The 21232-nt window shown below is 43.6% G+C and overlaps 1 protein-coding gene across 6 annotated transcripts in view; it reads left to right on the top strand.

Moving 5' to 3' along the window:
* Nucleotides 1-21232, top strand: part of ZSCAN25 (zinc finger and SCAN domain containing 25) — a 37685-nt gene that overhangs the window by 1843 nt on the left and 14610 nt on the right. Inside the window, exons 2-7 of one of the 6 annotated variants that reach the window (XM_081296809.1) lie at nt 677-1085; nt 2133-2334; nt 2910-3001; nt 4148-4271; nt 15317-15406; nt 19419-19520. In XM_081296809.1, the coding sequence (XP_081152935.1) occupies nt 699-1085; nt 2133-2334; nt 2910-3001; nt 4148-4271; nt 15317-15393 (882 nt within the window). In that variant the 5' untranslated portion in view covers nt 677-698 and the 3' untranslated portion in view covers nt 15394-15406; nt 19419-19520. Of the gene's footprint in view, nt 1-676; nt 1086-2132; nt 2335-2909; nt 3002-4147; nt 4272-4384; nt 4491-9131; nt 13001-15316; nt 15407-19418; nt 20176-21232 lie in introns of those variants that run through there. The other 5 variants (XM_081296808.1, XM_081296807.1, XM_081296806.1 and 2 more) reach the window with 5 other exon arrangements.

Here is a 21232-nt window from a genome sequence, read left to right as displayed (position 1 = left end):
TATGATGTCACAGACTTGGACATGACCTTGTGATACAATCAAGAGATGTGGGAAACACAAGATGTATGAGATTGCTGTTGGTGCAATACAGCATACTGTTTTACAGTAAATTTTTGTATTTTAATAGTAGAAGGAGGGTACTCCGAACATAACAATGAAAAGTATAGAGTAGTAAATATGTGATCTAATAATATAGTCATTTATTATTAGTAGAAGTAGGCTATGCTTTTTCACTAGTCAGTGAAAAAACTTCAGGTCTATTATAATCTTAGGGGACCAATGTCATGTAGACCACTGTTATGTGGTATGTGATTATGTGTGTGTGTTGAATGTATGTTTCCTTTAGTATTGAAAGAGTGGGCCCTCGTGAATAACCTAATTATAGTCCAGTTTATATTATTCCCTGATTGTTTTATTTTGTCTCCAGTGAGGTCTTAAGCTACTTTGGGATGTAAGCTCTTATATATTTTCTATTTATTCTCTGTATCTAAGAGGTGCTTGGCAAATCATTTAGCTGACTTGATGTTCAAGGCATACTTTCAGCCTTTTGAAAATGCATCATTGCAGGTCATTACCATGTTATTCTGCAGAATGTTCATTAATGTAGATACAAATGGGATGGTCTGAGCTTTCATGTGTCTTGTGTTCTCAAAAAAATTTATGCTGTCATTCTCAGTCTTCTGAGAGGGAATGTGAAGATGCTTAAAGAGCGTCCAGGGATGGCGGAAGATCCTCAGCAGCAAATGGATATTCCTGTGGTGAAAATGGAGAAAGAGTTGCCATGGGGCAGGGCAAGAGAAGACTCCAGTCCTGAGACTTTTCGCCTGAGGTTTCGGCAGTTCCGATACCAGGAGGCAGCGGGTCCCCAAGAAGCCCTCAGGGAGCTCCAAGAGCTCTGTCGCGGGTGGCTGAGGCCTGAGCTGCACACCAAGGAGCAGATCCTGGAGCTTCTGGTGCTGGAGCAGTTCCTGACCATCCTGCCCCGGGAGTTCTATACCTGGATCCGGGATCACGGCCTGGAGAGTGGCAAGGCTTTGGTGACCATGGTGGAGGACTTGACAGAGAATGCGCTGGAGGCCAAGGCGGTGGGTGAGAAGAGGGTATCCGGGTCTTTTGCTGTTGCCATGGGAAGGGGTTTGAGGAAGCAGTGGAGTGGATGAGGTGTAGAACCTCCCCTCTGCTCCCAGACTGCTGAGGAATTTTTGGAGAGTGGTGGGTTTTTCAGCTGGAAGAGCTGTTCCCAGGGAAGATGCTGGTGCGCAGATGGGCCTGATGCTCCTCTTCAGGCCTTAGGGCAGAGGCCTGGCCCTGATTCCTTTGAGAGCCTCAGGCCTAAAGAAAGCAGTTGTGATTGTTTTTAGGTCCCCAGCCCTGCCTTGGGGTAGATGCCTGTGGGTACAGGGAACCCACTGGTTGCCCATATCTGTACTGTTTCCATGTTGGCCACTTCAGCTCTTGGGGCTCCTGTGTGATTTTTGTGGTGCTGTTCTGATGATATCAGCTGACTGCACCATAAATGTTGCCTGGGACTCTGGCCATGTTGCTCTCACTGTGTAGTACAGTCACCTGATTGATGTCTGGGAAAAGAGGGCAAGGGGCAATCACTCTGTAACTCAGCCTTTCTCCCACACAGGAGCTTAAAAGAGGACCAGGAAGGACTTTGTTTTTGTGAGTGCATCTTAGTGTGAGTCCTCCTGGTTGTCCTTGCTCTTTGTAGAACTGCTGTTTTCATTAGCTAATTTATTACAGTGTCTGGGCTTTGCAATTAAAAAAATTTTTGCTTTTACTACTAGGAAGTCTATTTTCTAATAGTGAGTGTGTTGTGCTTAGGTTTTCAGCAGGACAGCATTTGGGCTCTTGGAGATAGTATTCATGGGAAATTTGATCAGTGTCAAGGCAGTTAACAAGTTAAGCTTGTCAAATAGCATGGGCAGAGACAAGTTGCTCAGGGCCTGATAAAGGGAGTGTCACTTCCTTTCCACCTCCTGACTGATGTTGGAGGAGGAGCTCAGCTGGCTTTTCCTTTGTCTCTCTTGAAGCCACAGTGGTTCTCCTTTTAGGTTTTAATTCAACTCCCATCATAACAGTCTTGACTAAGCCTCATTTTAATTGATGTTGGGAATTTTTCTTAGGTTCCATGCCACATGCAGGGAGAACAGCAGAAGACAGCCCTTGGCAGAGGTGCTTGGGAGCCAGGCGTCCACCTGGAGCCAGTAGAGGTCAAGCCTGAGTGGGGGATGCCCCACGGGGAAGGAGTTCAAGTCCTAGACCAAAGAACTGAAGAGCAGCTGAGTCAGGACCCTGGAGATGGGACACAGGCCTTCCAAGAGCAGGGTAAGATGCAGATAGCGAAGATGGAAGGGCACAGGGAACTGCTCTGTACCAACTGTCACCACCCTGTCCTTCAAAAACCCAACAGTAGTATGTGCAAGGTGTAATTCTGAATGTTCCTGGTTATTTCCTTGACCTCAGTAGGAAACTGAGATGAAATCGTGTTCTCTGCCTTGACCCTGGTTTCTGGAAGGCATGTCTAGAATCATGTTCTTTTATTGTTTCTACTTCCTCATATGCCTTCTAGAAACTACCAGGAACTGTGCAATGGATGTGGGAATATTTATTAAGTGGGAAGACAAACCGTACCCCTCAAAGTAATAAGTGACATTTTTTTGTTACTGAATCTCAAAGAAGTTATTCCTGAGTGTGGTCAGGGAGCATGACAGATTTGGGACAGTCTTCACTGCTGAAGACAGGGCAGGGGACACTCAGATACCCCTGTGTGGGTCATTGTGGCACCAAAGCACTTTTCTCTGGAGTTTGCAGGTTTCTGAGGTTGTGTGTTTTAGATGGGGGTCATCTTTGAATGGGATGATTGTCAACAATGTTGATCTTTCTCCTGCTTTTTGTCTCAGCACTCCCTCTTCTTCAGATGGGTCCAGGCCTCCCTCCAATGAACACCAGAGACCAAGAGATGGCAGCTGGGTTTCTTTCAGCAGGAGCACAGGTGAGCCATGACTCTGCCCTTTTGGAGATCCTGATGCTGCTTTGACTAATGTACATTTTCCCCAAAGCTTCACTATGCAAAGCGCCATCCAGAGAGTGGAGTCACTTGGCCTTTCTACCTCTGGTAATACAGCTGTGTCATTTTCTCCGTTCTGCCACCATCCCTAGTTGTTAATTTGCACTGACTCTTATACCTGGACCTTAAGCCACGGATTGATGTGTTGGTATTTCTCTTACCATGAGGAGGAAGACATTGAGAGAATCCCTGTAGGTGTGTGTCTGCTATGGTGGTTACCCCAGAGATAGATGTCCTTTGTGGGTGCTTCTGCTGCTGCTGCTCTGGAGATGTCCCAGGGATGGCAGCTGGCTCAGGCTGGGGCTCCTGGAGCCCTGAGCAGTGTCTCTTGGTCTATACTTGCCATCCCAGGAGTGGAGGCCCTGTTAATACTTGCAAACCTGCTGCACAGGGTAATGAGAGCACAGATGGGAGGCTCTCGCCCCAGTTGGAATCCCTTCCACAGGGTGCTAAGTGTGACCAGGGATGTGGGGTTTCCCATGGGACACTTTTCTGAAGGACGTGAGTCTTAAGTTAAGGACTTTCTTGAAGAAGTAAAGGAATTATTTGACAGAACAAAAAAGAAGCAAGTCATATCTTACCTATGGCTAAAGCCATATTTGGGCATCGAGGCTGGGCTATTTCCCGTTCCTGAGGTTTGCAGGGTCGAGGAGCGACAGTGTTTTTTCCAGTTGGTTAGACCCATCCCTTCTGCCATAGAGTTTCTTCCTGGTGTAGTGAATGAGAAAATGAGGACCCAATTCTTTTAATGTGGTGTCATTCTTAAGATGGGGCTTGAGAGGGTGTGGGGCAACTCCTAGGCTCTGTGATGCCTGATGATGCAGGTGACCAAGTGGCATGGCAGCTGGTGTTGTGGGGACAAGCTGAGCTGCTGAAGCAGAGATTCAAGTCAATTACTCTTTCACTGAATTGTCAGGAGGTGGTTGGTTCATTTCCCAGGGCACTGAGAGGCTGGTTTCCTTCTGTTGTCTTACTCTGCTCAGCCTTGTGCTGTTCCCTCTGATCACTGTGGCCATTAGATGGTTCTTCTTTAGGGACTGTCTCTTTATTTATAGTAATCTGTTGTTTCAGGGATTGGGGACCTTTAAAGACATGGCCCTGCCTTTTCCTGAGGAGGAGTGGAGGCATGTGACCCCAGCCCAGATTGACTGCTTTGGGGAATATGTGGAACCACAGAACTGTGGGGTCTCTTCAGGTAAGGCTCTGTCTCCACCCCAAAGGTGAGAAGCTGAGGGGTTTTGAAAGCTCCAGGTCAGGGATCTTGCCCTAACCTGGTGCTGCTGACAAAGGAAGTGGATTTCATGGCAGGTGAGGAGGGAACATGGGCCAGCTGTAGGGAGCATTCCTTTGTCAAGAGGAGGCAGACAATGGAGCAGGAAAACACGAGGCAGCTCTTCTGGCTCCAATGAGACAGGTCAGTCATTAGCATCCCTAGACATCTGTGTGTGTCCCTAGCTGCCTTCAGAGCAAGAGGGAAAACAGCCAAAAAGGAGCACCTGGTCTTATTCATTCAGCAAGTGTTTATTGAGCATTCCCTGAGTGCAGGCCTCACACAGTAGCTTTGTGTTGGGGCAGGAAGTGGACTGGACTAATATACAGGAAAGAGTTGGAGCATTCTCTGTGTGTGCGCGTGCATGCGTGCACACGTGCGGTAAGGATTTAGAAATGGGACAGGTAAGTGTGGGCTTGTGTCACAGAGGAAGCAGACTCTCGGTGGGCCTGCCTTAGGTGGTGGCTGGGTTTGACCTGTGGTTGCACTGATAGGAGCCCATAGGGGAGGAGGGAGCAGGAGTGAGGCCAGGGCTGGCAGTGCAGGGTGAGGGCCTGTGGGGAAGCCAGCAGAGTGCACTACAGGGCATGGGGACCAGGGACCAAGGAGCAGTGGGGAGAATCTTTGTGGGTTGAATGAGAACAGTGGGGAGAAGAAGAAAATGTGGCTGGGAACAAGCCTCCCCTGCTCCCCGCTAACTCTTTTCTTTTTCCTTTCAAAAACCTAGTATTTTATGTGTTGACCCTTCATCTGTACAGACTCCATCTGACCTTTCTCACCTTGAAATACATTGAAGGATGAGCAAGAGGGTCATGTGCTTCTTTCAGGGTGCAAGAGGCTCCATCCTGACTCCCTCCCTTCCTAACCATGACCATCTCATTTGACCTCTTCAGGTCTCAGTTTCTTCAGTCATGAAATGACTCACATGGCCTCATGGCATTGTGAGGACAAAATGCGTGGCAAACATGGTGCTAGCACATATTTTTTTTTTTTTTTTTTTTTTTGTGGTGCTGGGGGTCGACCCAGGGCCTTGTGCATGAAAGGCAAGCACTCTACCAACTGAGCTATATCCTCAGCCCACATGTTTTTATTAGTTGTGCAAATATTGTTTTTTGGGAGGGGGTTTTGCCCAACTTTGATTTTTTTTCCACAATTTTTTTTTTTTTTTTTTAAATTTTTTAAATATTTATTTAGTTTTTTTTAATTCTCGGCGGACACAACATCTTTGTTGGTATGTGGTGCTGAGGATCGAACCCGGGCCGCACGCATGCCAGGCGAGCGCGCTACCGCTTGAGCCACATCCCCAGCCCTTTCCACAATTTTTATTCATGCATTATAGTTGTACATAACGATGGGTTTGTTGTTCCGTGTTTGTACATGCACACATAGAACAATGTAGTTTGGCCAGAATCATTCCCTGGCACTTCCCTCCCTCCCTGCCTTCCACCCCTGGGTCCCTTTCCTCCACTGATCTCCCTTGGATTTTCATGAAAGATCCCCCGCCTTTTCTTTTCATTTTTTCTCTCTAGCTTCCACATAGGAGAGAAAACATTTGACTCTAGACCTGAATTTGACTTATTTTGCCTAACATAATGGTCTCTAGTTCCATCTATTTTCCTGCAAATAACATAATTTCATTTTTCTTTATGGCTGAATAAAACTCCCTGTGCATGTATACCACATTTTCTTTATCCATTCATCCGTTGACGGACATCTGGTTCCATAGTTTGGCTGTTGTGAATTGTGCTGTTATAAACATGGGTATGCCTTATCACTATAGTGTGATCACTTTAATTCTTTAGGATAAATACTGAGGAGTGGTATAGCTGGGTCACATACTGTTTCCATTACTAGTCTTTTGAGGAACCTTCATATTGATTTTAATAGTGGTTGTATTATAATCCCACCAACAGTGTAAAAGTTGTTTTTCTTTTTCTCTACATTCTCTCCAGCATTTATTTTTATATTCTTGATGACTGCCATCCTGATTGGTGTGAGATGAAATCTCAGTGCACTTTTGATTTACATTTCCCTAATTACAAATGATGTTGAACATTTTTGCAAATATTTGTTGGTCATACTTGTACAAATATTATTAACTGATTCTTTCATAAGTCAGCATTCATTCATTTTATTTACCCACAGAGATTTATTTGTCACTTACTATATGGCCAGTGCTTTACCATTCACTATGAAGAGTTAAAATGCTTTCCTCTAGGGTCTTAGAGTTCTGGTGAAGAGGCCAGGTGCATGGTCATTTTGGAATAGGGTGGAGCACCAGGTAGGGGGAATTGGGGACCTGTGTCCAGGGCAAGGTGATGTGGGTGGCAAAAGATGCTGGTGTGTTTTACATAGAGGTTTGTAATTGCCACAGGGTAAAAGATGTGCAAACTTTGGAGATAAATACACAAGGCAGGGGCTCCCGTGATGTGCCCTGGATAGAAGTCCCAGCTTCCCAGAGCCCTAATCCCCATTAGCTGTGTGCCTCTGCAGTGATGCCTTTCCATCCTCAAGAGTGCTTACCCGGTCCTGGCTGTTTCTGACTTCTAGAGACCCTGGTGCGTGTTTGTCCTCTCACCAGCCCCGCGTCTCCAAACAGCCTGGATACACGTCCCTAAGTGTTTCTGCTAGGTGGTATGGTGTGCTTCTGTTTGGGTACATCACAGGAGCCCCTGCTTTGTGCAGTTATCTCTCTTTTCCAAGTGTACCATCTGCTATGAATTCCAGCCTTCAGGTCTACCTGGATTCAGTCCCAGAACTTGCAAAGATAGCAGTGTGGGACAGGACCAAGCTGCTTAATTTATAAGGAGGAGATGAGTTTGGGGAGACCGCTGGGCCAGGTGGGTTCTCAGCTCCCTTTCAGGCCTTGGTCTGTTGTCATTAGAGAGTGACTAACTGCCAGCCTTATGGTCTGGATCATAAATGCAGTTATGGGAGCAAACAGATGGAGATTGGGCTGGTGCAGGAATTTGGAAGCTGATTTGGAATAATGGATGCAGAGAGTAGCATATGCACACACTGACTCCAGGAGACTTGTTTGCAAGATGGTTAAGACCCTGGGGTGAAAGATGAGTGTTCAGAAGAGAAAGAAAGAGGGATTGCGTAAGTAGGGTGAGACTAGCTGAGGGCTGTGGGTTCTGGTAGAAGTTTGCAGTGTTGAGTAATGTGATGAAAGTGTTATTGCAATTGACCTCTAGGGTGAAGGAGATACAGGAATAGGGCCAGAGCAGGAACCAGACTTGGCAGTGGTGAAGAAGGTGGTTTACCAAGACGTTTTTTCCAAGGATTGGTCACCGATTAGCTAGAGAAGAGGAGAGATCCTGGCTATTGGACTGGAAAACTGGTGCTACTGTGAGAAAGGAAGGGAAGTGCTTTCCTAAGCGGGAGGAGAATGGAGGGTTCCATCTTGAGTTTGAGATCCAGGGGGAGATTCTCTGGAAGTAGCTGGAAATCAGTGCCTGGTCTAAGGGCGAAAATCATACCACCTACCATTGCATACCTGCTGTGTATACAGGAACCTTTATCAGTGTACTATCCATTTTGAAGATGAAGAAATTAAGGCTCAGAGAGATTAATTGGTTTTTCCATAATCCCATAGCTATTAAGTAGCCATTGCCACATTCAAAACCAGTTCTCTGACTCCATTCTCTTTGTACTAATGCGTCTTTGTCTTAGTGTTTTCATTTCTGCCTAGATATTTTATTTATTTCCCTCCAGCTTTATATTTAAACATTTGCTGTAAAAACTTTCAAACCTACAAAAAAAGCCCACAAAAATCACTAAGACTAGTGTACCGTTATAGTGAACACACTTATACCTTTGTCTTTTTCAATAATTGTTAACATTTGCCATATTTATCTATAAAATGTATTTTCAGAATAATTTTGAAAATGGAGCCATTTGATCTTTCACTCCTAAATACTTCAACATGCGTCTCCTAACAAGGACATGTGACCTTCATGACCTCATGGTGTGGAGCTGTAATTAATTTGTTTTTTCATGGAGAGGATCCACACAGGAGAAAAGGTTCATTTGGGTAGTTTCCAGTTTTGAAGTGTTAGGAGTAGGAAAACTGAAACTAAGTACCACGTATGAACTTTAACTAGCTCCTGGGGAAATCTGCACATGAACTCGATATTATGTACGTGGAACTTATATTTATTTTCTTAGGTGGAGTTATGATCCTAAGTATATGTAGTCCTGGTAGCTGTACCAGCACAGAATTGGTTTGTAACTGGAGCTTCAGTTACAGATTGGGCTCCTTCCTTCAGCCAGCATCTCCCTGCGCAGTTCCCTGCCAGGCTCCTAGGGGGCCCAGATTAATGATACTTGGTTAGGTAGAGGGAGCAGGGTATGTAGGGCCACGTTATTGGAATGGGTTTGTAATTATTTGGGGAAGGCAGAACATGTAGGTGAATGTAAATTAGCATTTGCAGCAAAGTCACAGTGTAAATAAGTGCTAATTGAGGATATCAGTGCAGAAGAGGCTGGGAGACAAGAATAACCAGGGTGTATTTCTCAGAATCACTGAGATAGATTTTGAAGAAAAGTCTGAAAATGAGAGGGGATTAAAATTTGGCATATATTCTGTATGAGGGTAGGGAGTGGGAAGAAGTAAAGGAAGTTCTGAGTTTAGGATCCACAGAAGTGAAAGGTGTTGAAGTTGTTAGTCACAGGGAAAAGAGAAGCTGCTCTCAGTGGGCCATCCTTGGAAGCAAAGCTCTAACACATAAATTACCTTTGGTAGCTACCATGGAATCAGTCTTGGTCTCTTTTCTCCTGTAGGCATTGGGAGCAAGGAAAAGGAGTCAAAACCCCAGCAGGAAGACCTTAAAGGGGCATTTGCTGGGCTGTCATCTGAGAGGTTTGGGGAAGCTGCTGTCCCTGGACCTGGGCTAGGAGGAGCCTGTGAACAGGAGCCTGGGGAATCCGGGAGTGGCCTGCCAGGACTTCCTGCGCCGCAGCACAGTGTCTCCTTGCCTGAGGATCTCAAAACGCAGAGTTCCTTCTGGAAGCCTTTCCAGTGCCCCGAGTGTGGGAAAGGCTTCAGTCGGAGCTCCAATCTCGTCAGACACCAGCGAACCCATGAAGAGGAGAAGTCCTATGGCTGCGTGGAATGTGGGAAGGGCTTCACCTTGAGGGAGTACCTCATGAAGCACCAGAGGACCCATCTGGGAAAGAGGCCCTACGTGTGCAATGAGTGCTGGAAGACTTTCAGCCAGAGACACCACCTGGAGGTCCACCAGCGGAGCCACACAGGGGAGAAGCCCTACAAGTGTGGGGACTGTTGGAAGAGCTTCAGCCGGAGGCAGCACCTGCAGGTGCACCGGAGGACGCACACCGGTGAGAAGCCCTACACCTGCGAGTGCGGCAAGAGTTTCAGTAGGAATGCCAACCTGGCTGTGCATCGGCGAGCCCACACCGGGGAGAAGCCCTATGGGTGCCAGGTGTGCGGGAAGCGGTTCAGCAAAGGGGAGCGGCTGGTCCGACACCAGAGGATCCACACGGGAGAGAAGCCTTACCACTGCCCCTCCTGCGGTCGGAGCTTCAACCAGAGGTCCATTCTCAACCGGCACCAGAAGACCCAGCATCGCCTGGAGCCCCCGGTGCAGTGAGGGCACCACCTGAGGAATCCCTGCCCCAGGGTATCCTTCATCTTTTTGATGGGCTTGGAGGACAAGCAGTGATGGCATGCAGGAAGGCTCTCGGGCCATTTCCTTTCCACTGACTCAGACCCAGGCGGAGGACAAGTCTGGCTTATTGAGAGCTCCCAGAGGGCACAGCCGCCCATGCCTCCTATCTAAGTGGTGCCTATGGTTTTTCTGGTAACCTTTAAGGGAAACAGTATTCTGAACTTTAGTTCAGGTTGGGATTTTTCCCGTTAGTTGGGTGTTTGGACACACCTTCAAGTCCAGTAGTAGGGGCAGAATTTTTTCAGTGGTTGGCAGCTTGAAGCTCATTATCCTGGGTCTCTATCCTGCCTGTGAGATCTGGCTCAGACTCACCCCACACTTTTCCATTTACAAATATTTATTAAACACCTACTATGCTCCTGGCACTGAGAATACCGTGGTGAATGACAGACACAGATGAGACCTTGTTATCACAGAGGATTCCAAAGTGTGTTGTGTTGCAAGGGCCATGTGAGGGCCTCCTGTCACGTTCTGCCAGCCTGCTCCCTGCTGGACCTCACCTCGGCCTCCACCCCGCTGGGATCTTCTCTCAGGCAGCCTCCTTTGTTTTGCTTCATTTGTAGCCTTTTTCTCTGACTGTAATATTCTTCCCTCATCTGTAAAGTTTTCCCATCCCAGCATATTCCTTGCACTATAACAACAGCTATTAGGAAATTAATATTTTGCTATTGATCACGAATAAACATAAACCGTATTTTTAAAAAATGTCGCATTCTGCCAAAAGACTAGATTAAATGAGTCTGAAAGGTGAACTAGTATTAATGCCCTATATTAATGGCACTTTATCTGACATATAAAAATGCTTTTCTATATTTTTTTTTAATTTTTTTTATTGTTTTAGTTTTAGGTGGACACAGTATCTTTATTTAATTTTATGTGGTGCTGAGGATTGAACCCAGTGCCTCATGCATGCTAAGTGAGTGCTCTACCACTGAGCCACAACCCCAGCCCTTTCTATATGTTCTTATCTGATTCATTTCATAAGTAATTAGGCCCTGCAATGTGCCTGGAACTCTTCTGGTACTTGAGATACATCAGTGAATGTGATAGGGGAAAATTTCTAACTCTGCAGATTGCGTGTTTTAGTGATGCACTTGATCTTCAGAATCTGTGGATACTCCCATGAGCCCTCTGGGCCTGGCAGGTGTTCTTGGTCCTGTTGGCGTACTTCCCTGAGTTGCAGTCACCACCTACCTCTTAATAGTCTCTGTCCTTTTCATCTGGACCCTTACTTCCCGAGATACTTGGGGTCCTGGACACCAATTAGAGATGATAAAGTGGTAGTGACCTATTTTTCATGAGTGCTGATTCAGGAAAACTGATGTTTGTAGGCATTTGTAACATTTCTTTAAGAATTAGAAGCTGCAGTATTTGCAACTGTGTTTACATTTTCTTATATTATTTTGCCATCAAAAAGGGTTTTCTTGCTGTTTAAGATTCTGGGCCCGGCATAATGAGGATGAATTGCACTGCAGCGACATTGTTATGCTGTGCCTTGAACACTGGCTGCTAAGTTTTTCTTTTGTCAACTGTGTGTCATTATAATTGCAAGATGTCATTTGTTTGATGGTGCCTTGTAATGTCATATTCTTTGAGATTTCTTTCCCCCATTCTGCACTGCAAATGAGATAAGTGGTAGTGATGAGCATTTGTATTACACAGTCCACTTGGAAACATGTGCTTTTATCACCTATTTCCTGGCAGGCAGCCACAAGTTTACTTTTGACTTAGCAAATAACCCTTTTGGTCCTCCTGGCTTATCTGTGGGGACTGTGAAGTTGTGCTAAACTAGGGTGAAGTGTTATTGAGTCATCCACACAGGGCTGCTGCAGAGGTCCATATGAAAAACCAGTCTCCCAGCCCCCCAATTCTTAGACAAGTTAGGCAAGACAGCCAGCGCCCTGCCAGCCAAACCCAGTTGGAGGCTTCCTGTCCTCAGGACTTGGGATAGACTCGCTTGAGTGTATCTTTTCCAAAAAATCTGTCTCTCAAAGCCAGGCAGGGACCATGGAGGCTGCTGTATTAGTGTCTGTATTTACTTGAATTAAGTTATTGATTGATTTTGATCATGCACTTAGCTGAACAGGCCTCTGGGTTTTCAGCCAGTTGGAATCTCTTGAGAGAAACTTCAGTAGGAGTCTTGCCGTCCTGCCCATTTGTCCTCTTCCATGTCTGCTCTGAGGCCAAAGCATATGGACAATGTTTTCAAAAAGCTTCCATTAAAAGGGAGTTTTTCCCATGGAATTATAGTAGCCTTGTTTTTTATACCCATTGAAATGTCAAATATTTTGCTATTTTCTGTACATTTCTATTCTTCTGGAATTTTATTTCATACCTCTCTCTGTTTATTATCTACCTATCTGTAAATTTTCTGAAGTCTAGGACATGTGAAAGAAAGCTCAGGAGAAATCTTTCATTAGGAAGTTAATGATCTTGTATCTTGGGGCACAGTTGGGGTTCACCACTAATACAAAAAAGTGGTATCTAAAATTTTGAACTGTTTAATATAAAAATCTATAACAGAATTGCCAACCCTCAGAATTTCCTTGATGGCTACCTTCTCTCTTTTCATGGGAACCATTTTATAATAGAAAATTTCAAACGTGTAAATGAATCCTTGTGTAGTCATCATTTGACTTTTATTTTAAACTCAGCCAATCTTGATTTCTCTCTACCCACTGCTTCCTCCTTGTCTTCTTCCCTCACTGAAGTGTTTTAAAGCACATTCCAGATGTTTATAAATATTTTGGTGTGTGCCTCTGAAAAGTAAGAGCTCTTTAAAAAGATGAATAATTCTTTAGTGTCAAAATATCCAATGATTTTTAAAAACACTAAAATTTTAAAATTACAATTTGTTGGGCTGGGGATGTGGCTCAAGCGGTAGCGTGCTCGCCTGGCATGCGTGCGGCCCGGGTTCGATCGTCAGCACCACATACAAACAAAGATGTTGTGTCCGCCAAAAACTAAAAAATAAATATTAAAATTCTCTCTCTCTCTCTCTCTCTCTCTCTCTCTCTCTCTCTTTAAAAAAACAAAACAAAACAATTTGTTGCTTTGTCTTCTAAATTTCATAACCATCTGTCCTTCATTTCCTTGAAATTTATCATTGAGAAAACTGTATTATTTATACTATAGACTTTTTTTAACATTCTGAATTTTGTTATTTGCATATCCCTGACACTATTTAACTATTTCTCTGCCCTCTGTATTAACTGAGAACTCAGAGATATAGAGGTATAGCCAGATTTGTCTTTCCCATTTTGGCAAGAACACATTACAATAGTGGCACATATGGCTATTTCTCTTTATATGATGTTAGGAGTCTAGATCATATATTTCATTAGTAATAATGATGAACAATTATAAAGTACTTAAAATTTATAAATAAATTATCATTTAATAGCTGGAATACTTCTGTAAGAAATTTCCCCTCATTTACCTGTTTTCACATTAATGAACTGATAGATTTACTTCCTGTAAAGGTGATCCTTTTTTGTTGTTTTTGCAGAGTTGGGGATGGAAACCAGGGTCTCATTCGTAGGCAAGCACTCCACCACTAGTGTTGGTGAGGAGGTGGAGAGTTGGCATCTCCCATTTGCTAAAATGGTACAGGTGATGTAGAAAACAAATTTGGTGCTTCCTCAAGAAGTTAGACATAAGTAACCATATGACCTAGCAATTCCACTCCTAGTTATATACCTGCGAGAATTGAAAATCAAACAGATTCATGTACCCACATATTCATAGCAGTGCAATTCACAATAGCCAAAAGATGGAAGCAACCCAAATGTCCATCAGCAGATGAATGTACAGACAAATTGTGGCTTGTGGCACATGATGGAACATGATTCAGTCAAAGATTGAAATGAAGAACTGACACCTGCCACAACATGGATGAACCTTAAAAATATGCTAAGTTAAAGAAGCCAGTCATAGCCTGGGAATATAGACTATAGTGCATTGGTAGCGTGCTTGCCTTGCATGCACAAGACCCTAGGTTCAATTCCCAGCATCGCCTCCCCCAGCCCCCCAAAAATGCCAGTCATGAAAAATCCACATAGGGAAGTGTCTAGAATGGATAAACCCATAGAGGGAGACACTTAATGGTTGTTATCAGTGTGTGGAAGAGGGGAGAGTGAGGAGGAACAGCTTAATGGGTATAAGATTTTATGTTGGGGTGATGGTTATGTTTTGGAACCAGGCAGAAGGGGTGGTTGTATAAACACTCTTTGAGTATAACACATGCCACTGACTTATTCATAATAAAATGATTCATTTTATATTATATGAATTTTACCTTTGTACATTAAAAAAAATCTCAGAAATATTAACATTATAAGACATGTTGCTATGGTGCTTATCCAAACCAGTGATGTATGCAGGGTCCCTGCCTAGCCTCCAGCCTCCTACTTACTGATTTGAGGTCAAGTCTTAATTCCAGACACACAAAATCTATAGCCTGATTTGTAACCTGATTGCTTCCTTATTAGTCGTAATTAAAATTCAGGCCCTGTACCTTGCAACCACGAATTGGTGCACATGCTCAATAATTCTTATGGTTTGACTGTGTTTTCCAAAGTTCATATGTTGGACTCCTAATCCCCAAAGCAGCAGAGTGAAGACATGGAACCTTTAAGAAGAGTTTAGGCCATGAATGGATTAATGTATTATGGCAGGAATGGACCAGTTATTATGGGATTGGTTCCTGATGAATGGATGAGTTTGGATACCTTCCTTTCTTATGCATGTTTTCTTGTTCTTGTACTTTCTTCATGGAGTAGCAAGGGGACCCAACCCAGATTTGGGTCTCTAGACCTTGGACTTCCCAGGCAGTAAAAATAAATTTGTGTTCTTTTTATTTCCAGTCACAAGTATTCCAAGATAGCAGCACAAAATGAAGACAAGAGTGTTTGCTTAGGTATCCAATCGGAAAATGGCATCTTGCATGGGAGGTCAGGGTTGGGCTGATCTTGGCTGGGCAGAGCCCCAGGAAAAAAATTGCTCAGGTTGGCAGGCACCATGGTGATTATATCTTCTTGGGGACTCTGGAAACTGCATGCAAAAGTGGCAGGTGCTTTTTTTCTGGAGTGGTGGTAATTATGAAAGAAGCCCTTGTCCCCAGATCTTGCTAACAGTCTGAATTATAGCTTATGAACTGAGTCACTCCTGAGTGAATGAACCTAAGGGCACTCTCTTCCTTCAGCCCTTGCTACCTTTGACATCAGGTTTGTTTAGGCAGTCCCAGGAAGTAGAAAAATATTTCTTTTTTTTTTCTAGAAATTTTCAAACTTTGCCCTCCGAATCACCTTGGGCTTCACAACCTGGATTTGAGGAATGATGTTTGTGTCATGTAAAACAAAAAGCAAGGTAATTTAATTGATGATGTTTTGCTTTTAGAAAGGTTATATGTGCAGGGATAAAACATTCAAATGGTATAAGAGGATAATGCTTTATACTATTAAAAATTATGTTTTTCTGGGGGTGGTGGCACATGTCTGTAATCCCAGGAGCTCATAAGCTGAGACAGGAGGATCACAAGTTCAAGGCCAGGGGCTGGGGATGTGGCTCAAGCGGTAGCGCACTCGCCTGGCATGCGTGTGGCCTGGGTTCGATCCTCAGCACCACATACAAACAAAGATGTTGTGTTGGCCGAAAACAAAAAAATAAATATTAAAATTCTCTCTCTCTCTCTCTAAAAAAAAAAAAAAAAGCTCAAGGCAGCCTCAGCAACTTAGGGAGGCCTTAAACAGTTCAGAGTGAAACTGTCTCAAAAAAATAAAAAGGATTAGGGATGTGGCTCAGTGGTCAGGTGCCCCTGGTTCAATCTCCAGTATAAAAAAAAAAAGAAAAGAATTTAGTTTTTGATAGATAATGTTTATTAGATTGGGGAATTCTATCCTATTGGTTTGAGTTTGTATACTATAAATGGTTGTTGAATATTATCAAGTTTTATTTCCCCTGAAACTATTGGGGATGTATTGACTATTAATTTTTAACTGATGTCTATGCTTTTAATTGGTTAACTGCCTTTGAGTCAATAAACCCAACTTTGGCAGAGTCCTTTATGGGGCACAAATGCATTCTAAATGGAGGAACCTGCATGGGTGAAGATCTTCAGATGTACCTTGTTTGAATGGATTTCAGAATAAGGATCGCCATGGAGACAAGAATAGGTAGAGGAAATTTAAGGCCAGTGACTTAGTGAGTTCCTGAAAAGAATAAATGGCCTTTGGACTTAGTGATGATGCTGATTGAGTTGTTTATTTCCCTCAGATGATGCACACAAAGGAGGTCCAAGTAGGAGGTTCACAATTCTTTGCCACATTTTTAGGTGAAGAGGGCACCTGATTTTTCCAACTCCAGGTGATGCACAGGCAGCCCTTCTACTGGCTGCGGTCCTGGTCACACTTTCTTTCCAGTATATAAACACATGAGGTTGGTCACACTGAATCACAGCTTGGCCCAGGATGGGAGGCACAGTCCCACTAAGGGCAGCACATGCTCAGCTGAAGGAAAAACTCAGGAGAGAACCACTGAAGGCGTTGCTGAAAGCTTGGTCCTTTTCTGATGTTGAAGACAAGGTTTTGAGAAAAAGTTTTATTGCTTTGCTAGCAAAGGAGAAACACAGGGGACTCCTGTCCCAGAGTCTAATTCTCCCCATCAGGGGAAACAGAGAGTTTTTAAAGAGATGATTCAAAGGCTATATTCCAGGTATGCCCTGGGAGGTTGTAATTCACCTGTTAATTTTGAGCTAGCTATTTCTTAGAACTTCTGGCCTACCCCTGGAGACTGAATTACTTCATTTTTTGTGGTATGTGTTTACTTAAGGACAGATAGCCTAGGACGGGAAGAAGGGTAGTCTTGTTTCCCCTAAGATTAGGGATGGGGAGAGGGAGAAGAGAAAAAAAAAAATGTTTGTTTTAAAAAAAGTAACAGTGACAGAGCAGCAAGGCCTATATTCAAAGCATGAAGTGGACCATTGTTAAAAAGGAAAGCACCACAGACCTGATTCAGAACTTGACCCCAGAAACCTGGGTCCTCCTGGCTATCAGCCCAGTCAGTGCTTCTCTGGGAGTATCTCTCTAGGATCCTCCTCTGTAACATTGGAGTGGGGTGTTAATCAGGCCCCTCCTCACTTCATCAGTTTTGAAGGTCAAAAGAGAATTGAGGGAAAGTTGCTACAAACACAGAAGTTACTATTGATCTCATGCAGATTCCTTGAGCTTCTCCCAACCGTCTCCCTACTCTTGTGACTAAGAGGAGGGTTACTGACAAGATTTGTTCTTAGGGATGATCTTATTGGCTCTCAGATATACCTGGAGTAAAGTAACAGAATTCAGCAGAAGCATATTATAAATTACTGATCACCCTGTGTAACAGGAACCTCACCCCCTCCCCAAACTTTGGGAATTCTGGTGGCAGCTGGGTTATTTGGGTTTTTGTCTTATTATCTTTATCTTCTCCATATTCCTGGAAGAGATGTGTGGAAGGCTTGACCTTGGAGCCTGTGAGTGTTTCCTTTTCTCCCCCTCCCACCTTGCAGCTCAGTTTACAAAAGGCTCCACTGTGTGTCCTAGACTTCATGGGGGGGCCAGACTCTTATCTTTTTTCTGCAACTGTTTTTGGGAACAGTGTATCCTAAAATTCACTTTCTCCACTCTGCAAAAACGCAGAATTGTGCACCTCCAAATGATGACATTTTAGAGCACAGGGCACTTGGCAGACGTCCTGGGCAGGGATCCTAGACCCTGCTGGGCCTAGCTGAGGTGTCCCTGGGGATCCTTCATACATATGACCTTTTGTGCAAATTTTTTTTCTTTTGACTTTATGACATTTTACAAGAATTAGAGGATTTGTATAGAATATTTAAACTATGTTACCTCAACAGCTTGCCTCTAGAGAAGAGGAAACAAGGTATTAATTTAACTCTCTGGAATGTTTTGTGGTTTCTTATTTGATGTTTGCATAATTTATCTATTTATTATCAACAGGAAAGTGGCTGACTGTTGGAAGGCCCGTTCTCTTGTAGCTAAAAGCACTCCTTGGGCATGTTGCACCATTTATACATATTGTACATTTCAGCAGTATCTTCCTCCCTTGCTGCTAAGGGGCCAACCCTGTGGGAATAGCAATCTACTGCATGTCAGTCACATTGGAGTGGACAGGTTTGCAGGATCCAGGACCCACAGCTCTGGGGCTCAGAACAGGATGCATCAAAGATGAGTTGCAGGCAGGCCTGCCCTAGGGAGCACCAGCCCTAATGGGTTTTCATACAGAGGTAGTTGATGGACAGAGGCAGCAAATGAATGGCTTTGTGACCGACCCTCTTGATAAGTGTGAACACGGCTGCCACTATGCTTATAGGTGAGCATCATCAGCTGGAGATCCAGATTCCCTGAGAAGAGGAATGGCCTCAACATTGGTTCCGTCATTTATTCCTATGCACAGCATCACTCAAGGAACATATGGGAAATCAGCCTTCCCTAAAGTTCAAGTCATCCAAATTGTCTGACAACAGAGATTTGGATGTCTCTGAAGGTATTAAAACTTCTTTTAACCCAATGGAAGCCTTGAACCCAATCATCATTCTATACAAATAAGAATACTGTGAGCATTTCTGAGTGTTTCTGGGAAGGCAGATTAAAGAAGGACCAGGCTGGGCGTGGTGGTGCACCCCTGTAATCCCAGTGGCTTGGGAGGCTGAGACAGGAGAATTGTGAATTCAAAGCCAGCCTCAGCAACTGTGAAGCACTAAGCAACTCAGTGAGACCCTGTCTCTAAATAAAATACAAAATAGGGCTGGGGATGTGGCTCAGTGATCAAGTACCTCTGAGTCAATCCCCACTACCAAAAAAAAAAAGAAAAAAAAGAAGTACCATATCTTAACACAGGTGTCTTAAAGGAAATGAAATACATAAAAGCCTCCTGAAAAACTTATGTAAGATCAGTGTTACCACAGGTACTCTATGATCTGCACTGTTGAAAGTTGCAGTTAAGCAAAATCTTATCATTGGATCAGAAGAAAAACATTTCCCCTCTCTGACCTAGAGTGAGGATCTGTACTTCATGGAAGAGGTAATTTCTTAAACCAATGCCTGAATCTCCAAGGAATATTTACATTTGGGGACTCTTATCAAATATTTACTTTAGGATTGGGAGCACAAAAACGTTAGCTATTTTTAGCCAATTGTGAGTTTTAGAGATCTCAGTGGAGATGGAGGAGGAGATGGTGAGAGAATGTGATAATTGCTTTTGGGGTTTTGTTGGTACTGCTTGCCTACATGTCATGGACTCTTCTTGTCTCTGAGTTTGTGACTGGTGAGTCCCAGATATATATGCTCACAATCTCTGTGACCTGGCTTTATCTTTCACTTTCTAGGTTTGGTACTATGGACTTCTTTAGAATCCGGAAATTCCTGGGCCCAAACTACTGCTTCTTCTAGGAACTATTCTCTGTCTTACTGCAAGGTGGATGTTCCTCGAGTGCCCTCCTTTGCTTCTCATGGTTGCAAAGATGGAGAAAATTCAAGAATGATGTTATATTGTCCATTTAAATGTCTCCTGTATTTTCTCTCTTTTCCCCTCTGACATCCCTGAATACGAGCTGCCTTGTAACCACCACAGTGAGGGACAACACGGTTTCATTAGATTCCAGTCCATTTGTTCCTGTAGAGATGCATTCAGTACATTTGGAACAACCATGGATTTTTATTTTTTTTTCTGTTTCCAGAGTGTGTAAAAATTTGATGTAGGGTGCTAAAAAATATGGACAAATATGGGGACAAATATTGAAACTTCCCTTGGGTTGACTTGTTATGGTTAGGCACCTTGCTACATGAGGTCAATGTCAGCCTAGAGTGTTAGTCATAGCTCTCTGGAGTAAAGCCTCTGGAGTCTGATCCTACCAGTGGTCCCACATGTCACCAGCTGTTGAGGTCCACAGTCTGAATCGGTTTGAGAATGTTACAGGAAATGAATTTTCTCCAGGCTTTGATGGCCCAAGGACTCCCAAGATCACCTTCTGTCCAGCATCTGGCTATTCCCCTGTTCTCTGTTTTCCTTTCCTTTTCCCCTTAATTGCATGATATACATGATTCAGGTCCTTCTAATATATGCTTATAAATGCATGCTAGCATCTCCTTCCTACATCGATAAACTTTTAGTGAAACTCCTTTATGTCAATTTTGACTTTAATATATATATTTTAAAGATGGGCTGGGAGATATTGGAAGTAATTTATGCTCAGCTTTTTCATAAATTTGTTTTTTTACTTCCTCTGCAAGTGTAGAGTTTTTGTTTTGTTTACTGTTTATTTCAAACCAAGACTTTGTTTTTGTACCAGTGATTGAACTCAAGGATGTTTAACCCCTGAACCACATCTCCAGCCCCTTTTAAAATATTTTATTTAGAGTCTTGCTGAGTTGCTTAGGGTCTCAGTAAGTTTCTGTGGCTGGCTTTAAACTTGCAATCCTCCTGCCTCAGCTTCCCGAGCTGCTGGGATTACAGGTGTGTGCCACCTGCACCTGGCTCAAGCCAAGACTTTTAAATTGAAGTGTTATGGCTATTTCCTTGTCTAACTCATTCTACTGACTTTGAAGAAGTGATGTGGGATCTTTTTAATCCACTGTGTTTCCCTGTGGGCTATGCACTTAATACCTTTGTAAGGTAGTCTGAGCCATTGCAGCAACTGTTTCCTTTGAGAACAGCTGGAGGTTTGCTGAGAGCAGCACAAGAGGTAGAATTACGCTTTTATGGCAAAAGCAAGCAAGAGCAGTCTTTGCCTCTTCATACCCCTTCTGTGATCAGTGCAGAAACTGCAAGGCTGGTCACAAGGTTTGCTGGGTTGGCATGGCATGTAACAGGGCCAAGAGGTGATGGCAAGAGCTCATAGTGCTGGATCTCCTGTGGCCCAACCCCAAGTGCCCCTTGCCATATATTCATGAGTACTGATCTAATATCTTTATTGATTTTGAAATAATTTAATTTTATTTTTTTTTCAGTTCTTGGATTTAACCCAGGGCCTTATACTTGCTATGCAAGTGCTCTACTACTGAGCTATACCCCCAGCTCTGATACTGAAATATTTTCATATATAAACTTTTTGGAGAATGGTATAGACAATACCCATGTATGTACCACCTAGACTTTATAAAAGTTGCAATGTTATTTCTAATTGTGATCTCTTTAAAGATC

The sequence above is a fragment of the Spermophilus citellus genome (genome assembly GCF_964194105.1).
Source record: "Spermophilus citellus genome assembly, chromosome: 6".
Taxonomy (NCBI): Eukaryota; Metazoa; Chordata; class Mammalia; order Rodentia; family Sciuridae; genus Spermophilus; species Spermophilus citellus.
The sequence above is the reverse complement of the archived record's forward strand: the minus strand, read 5'-3'. Positions and strand labels throughout refer to the sequence as shown.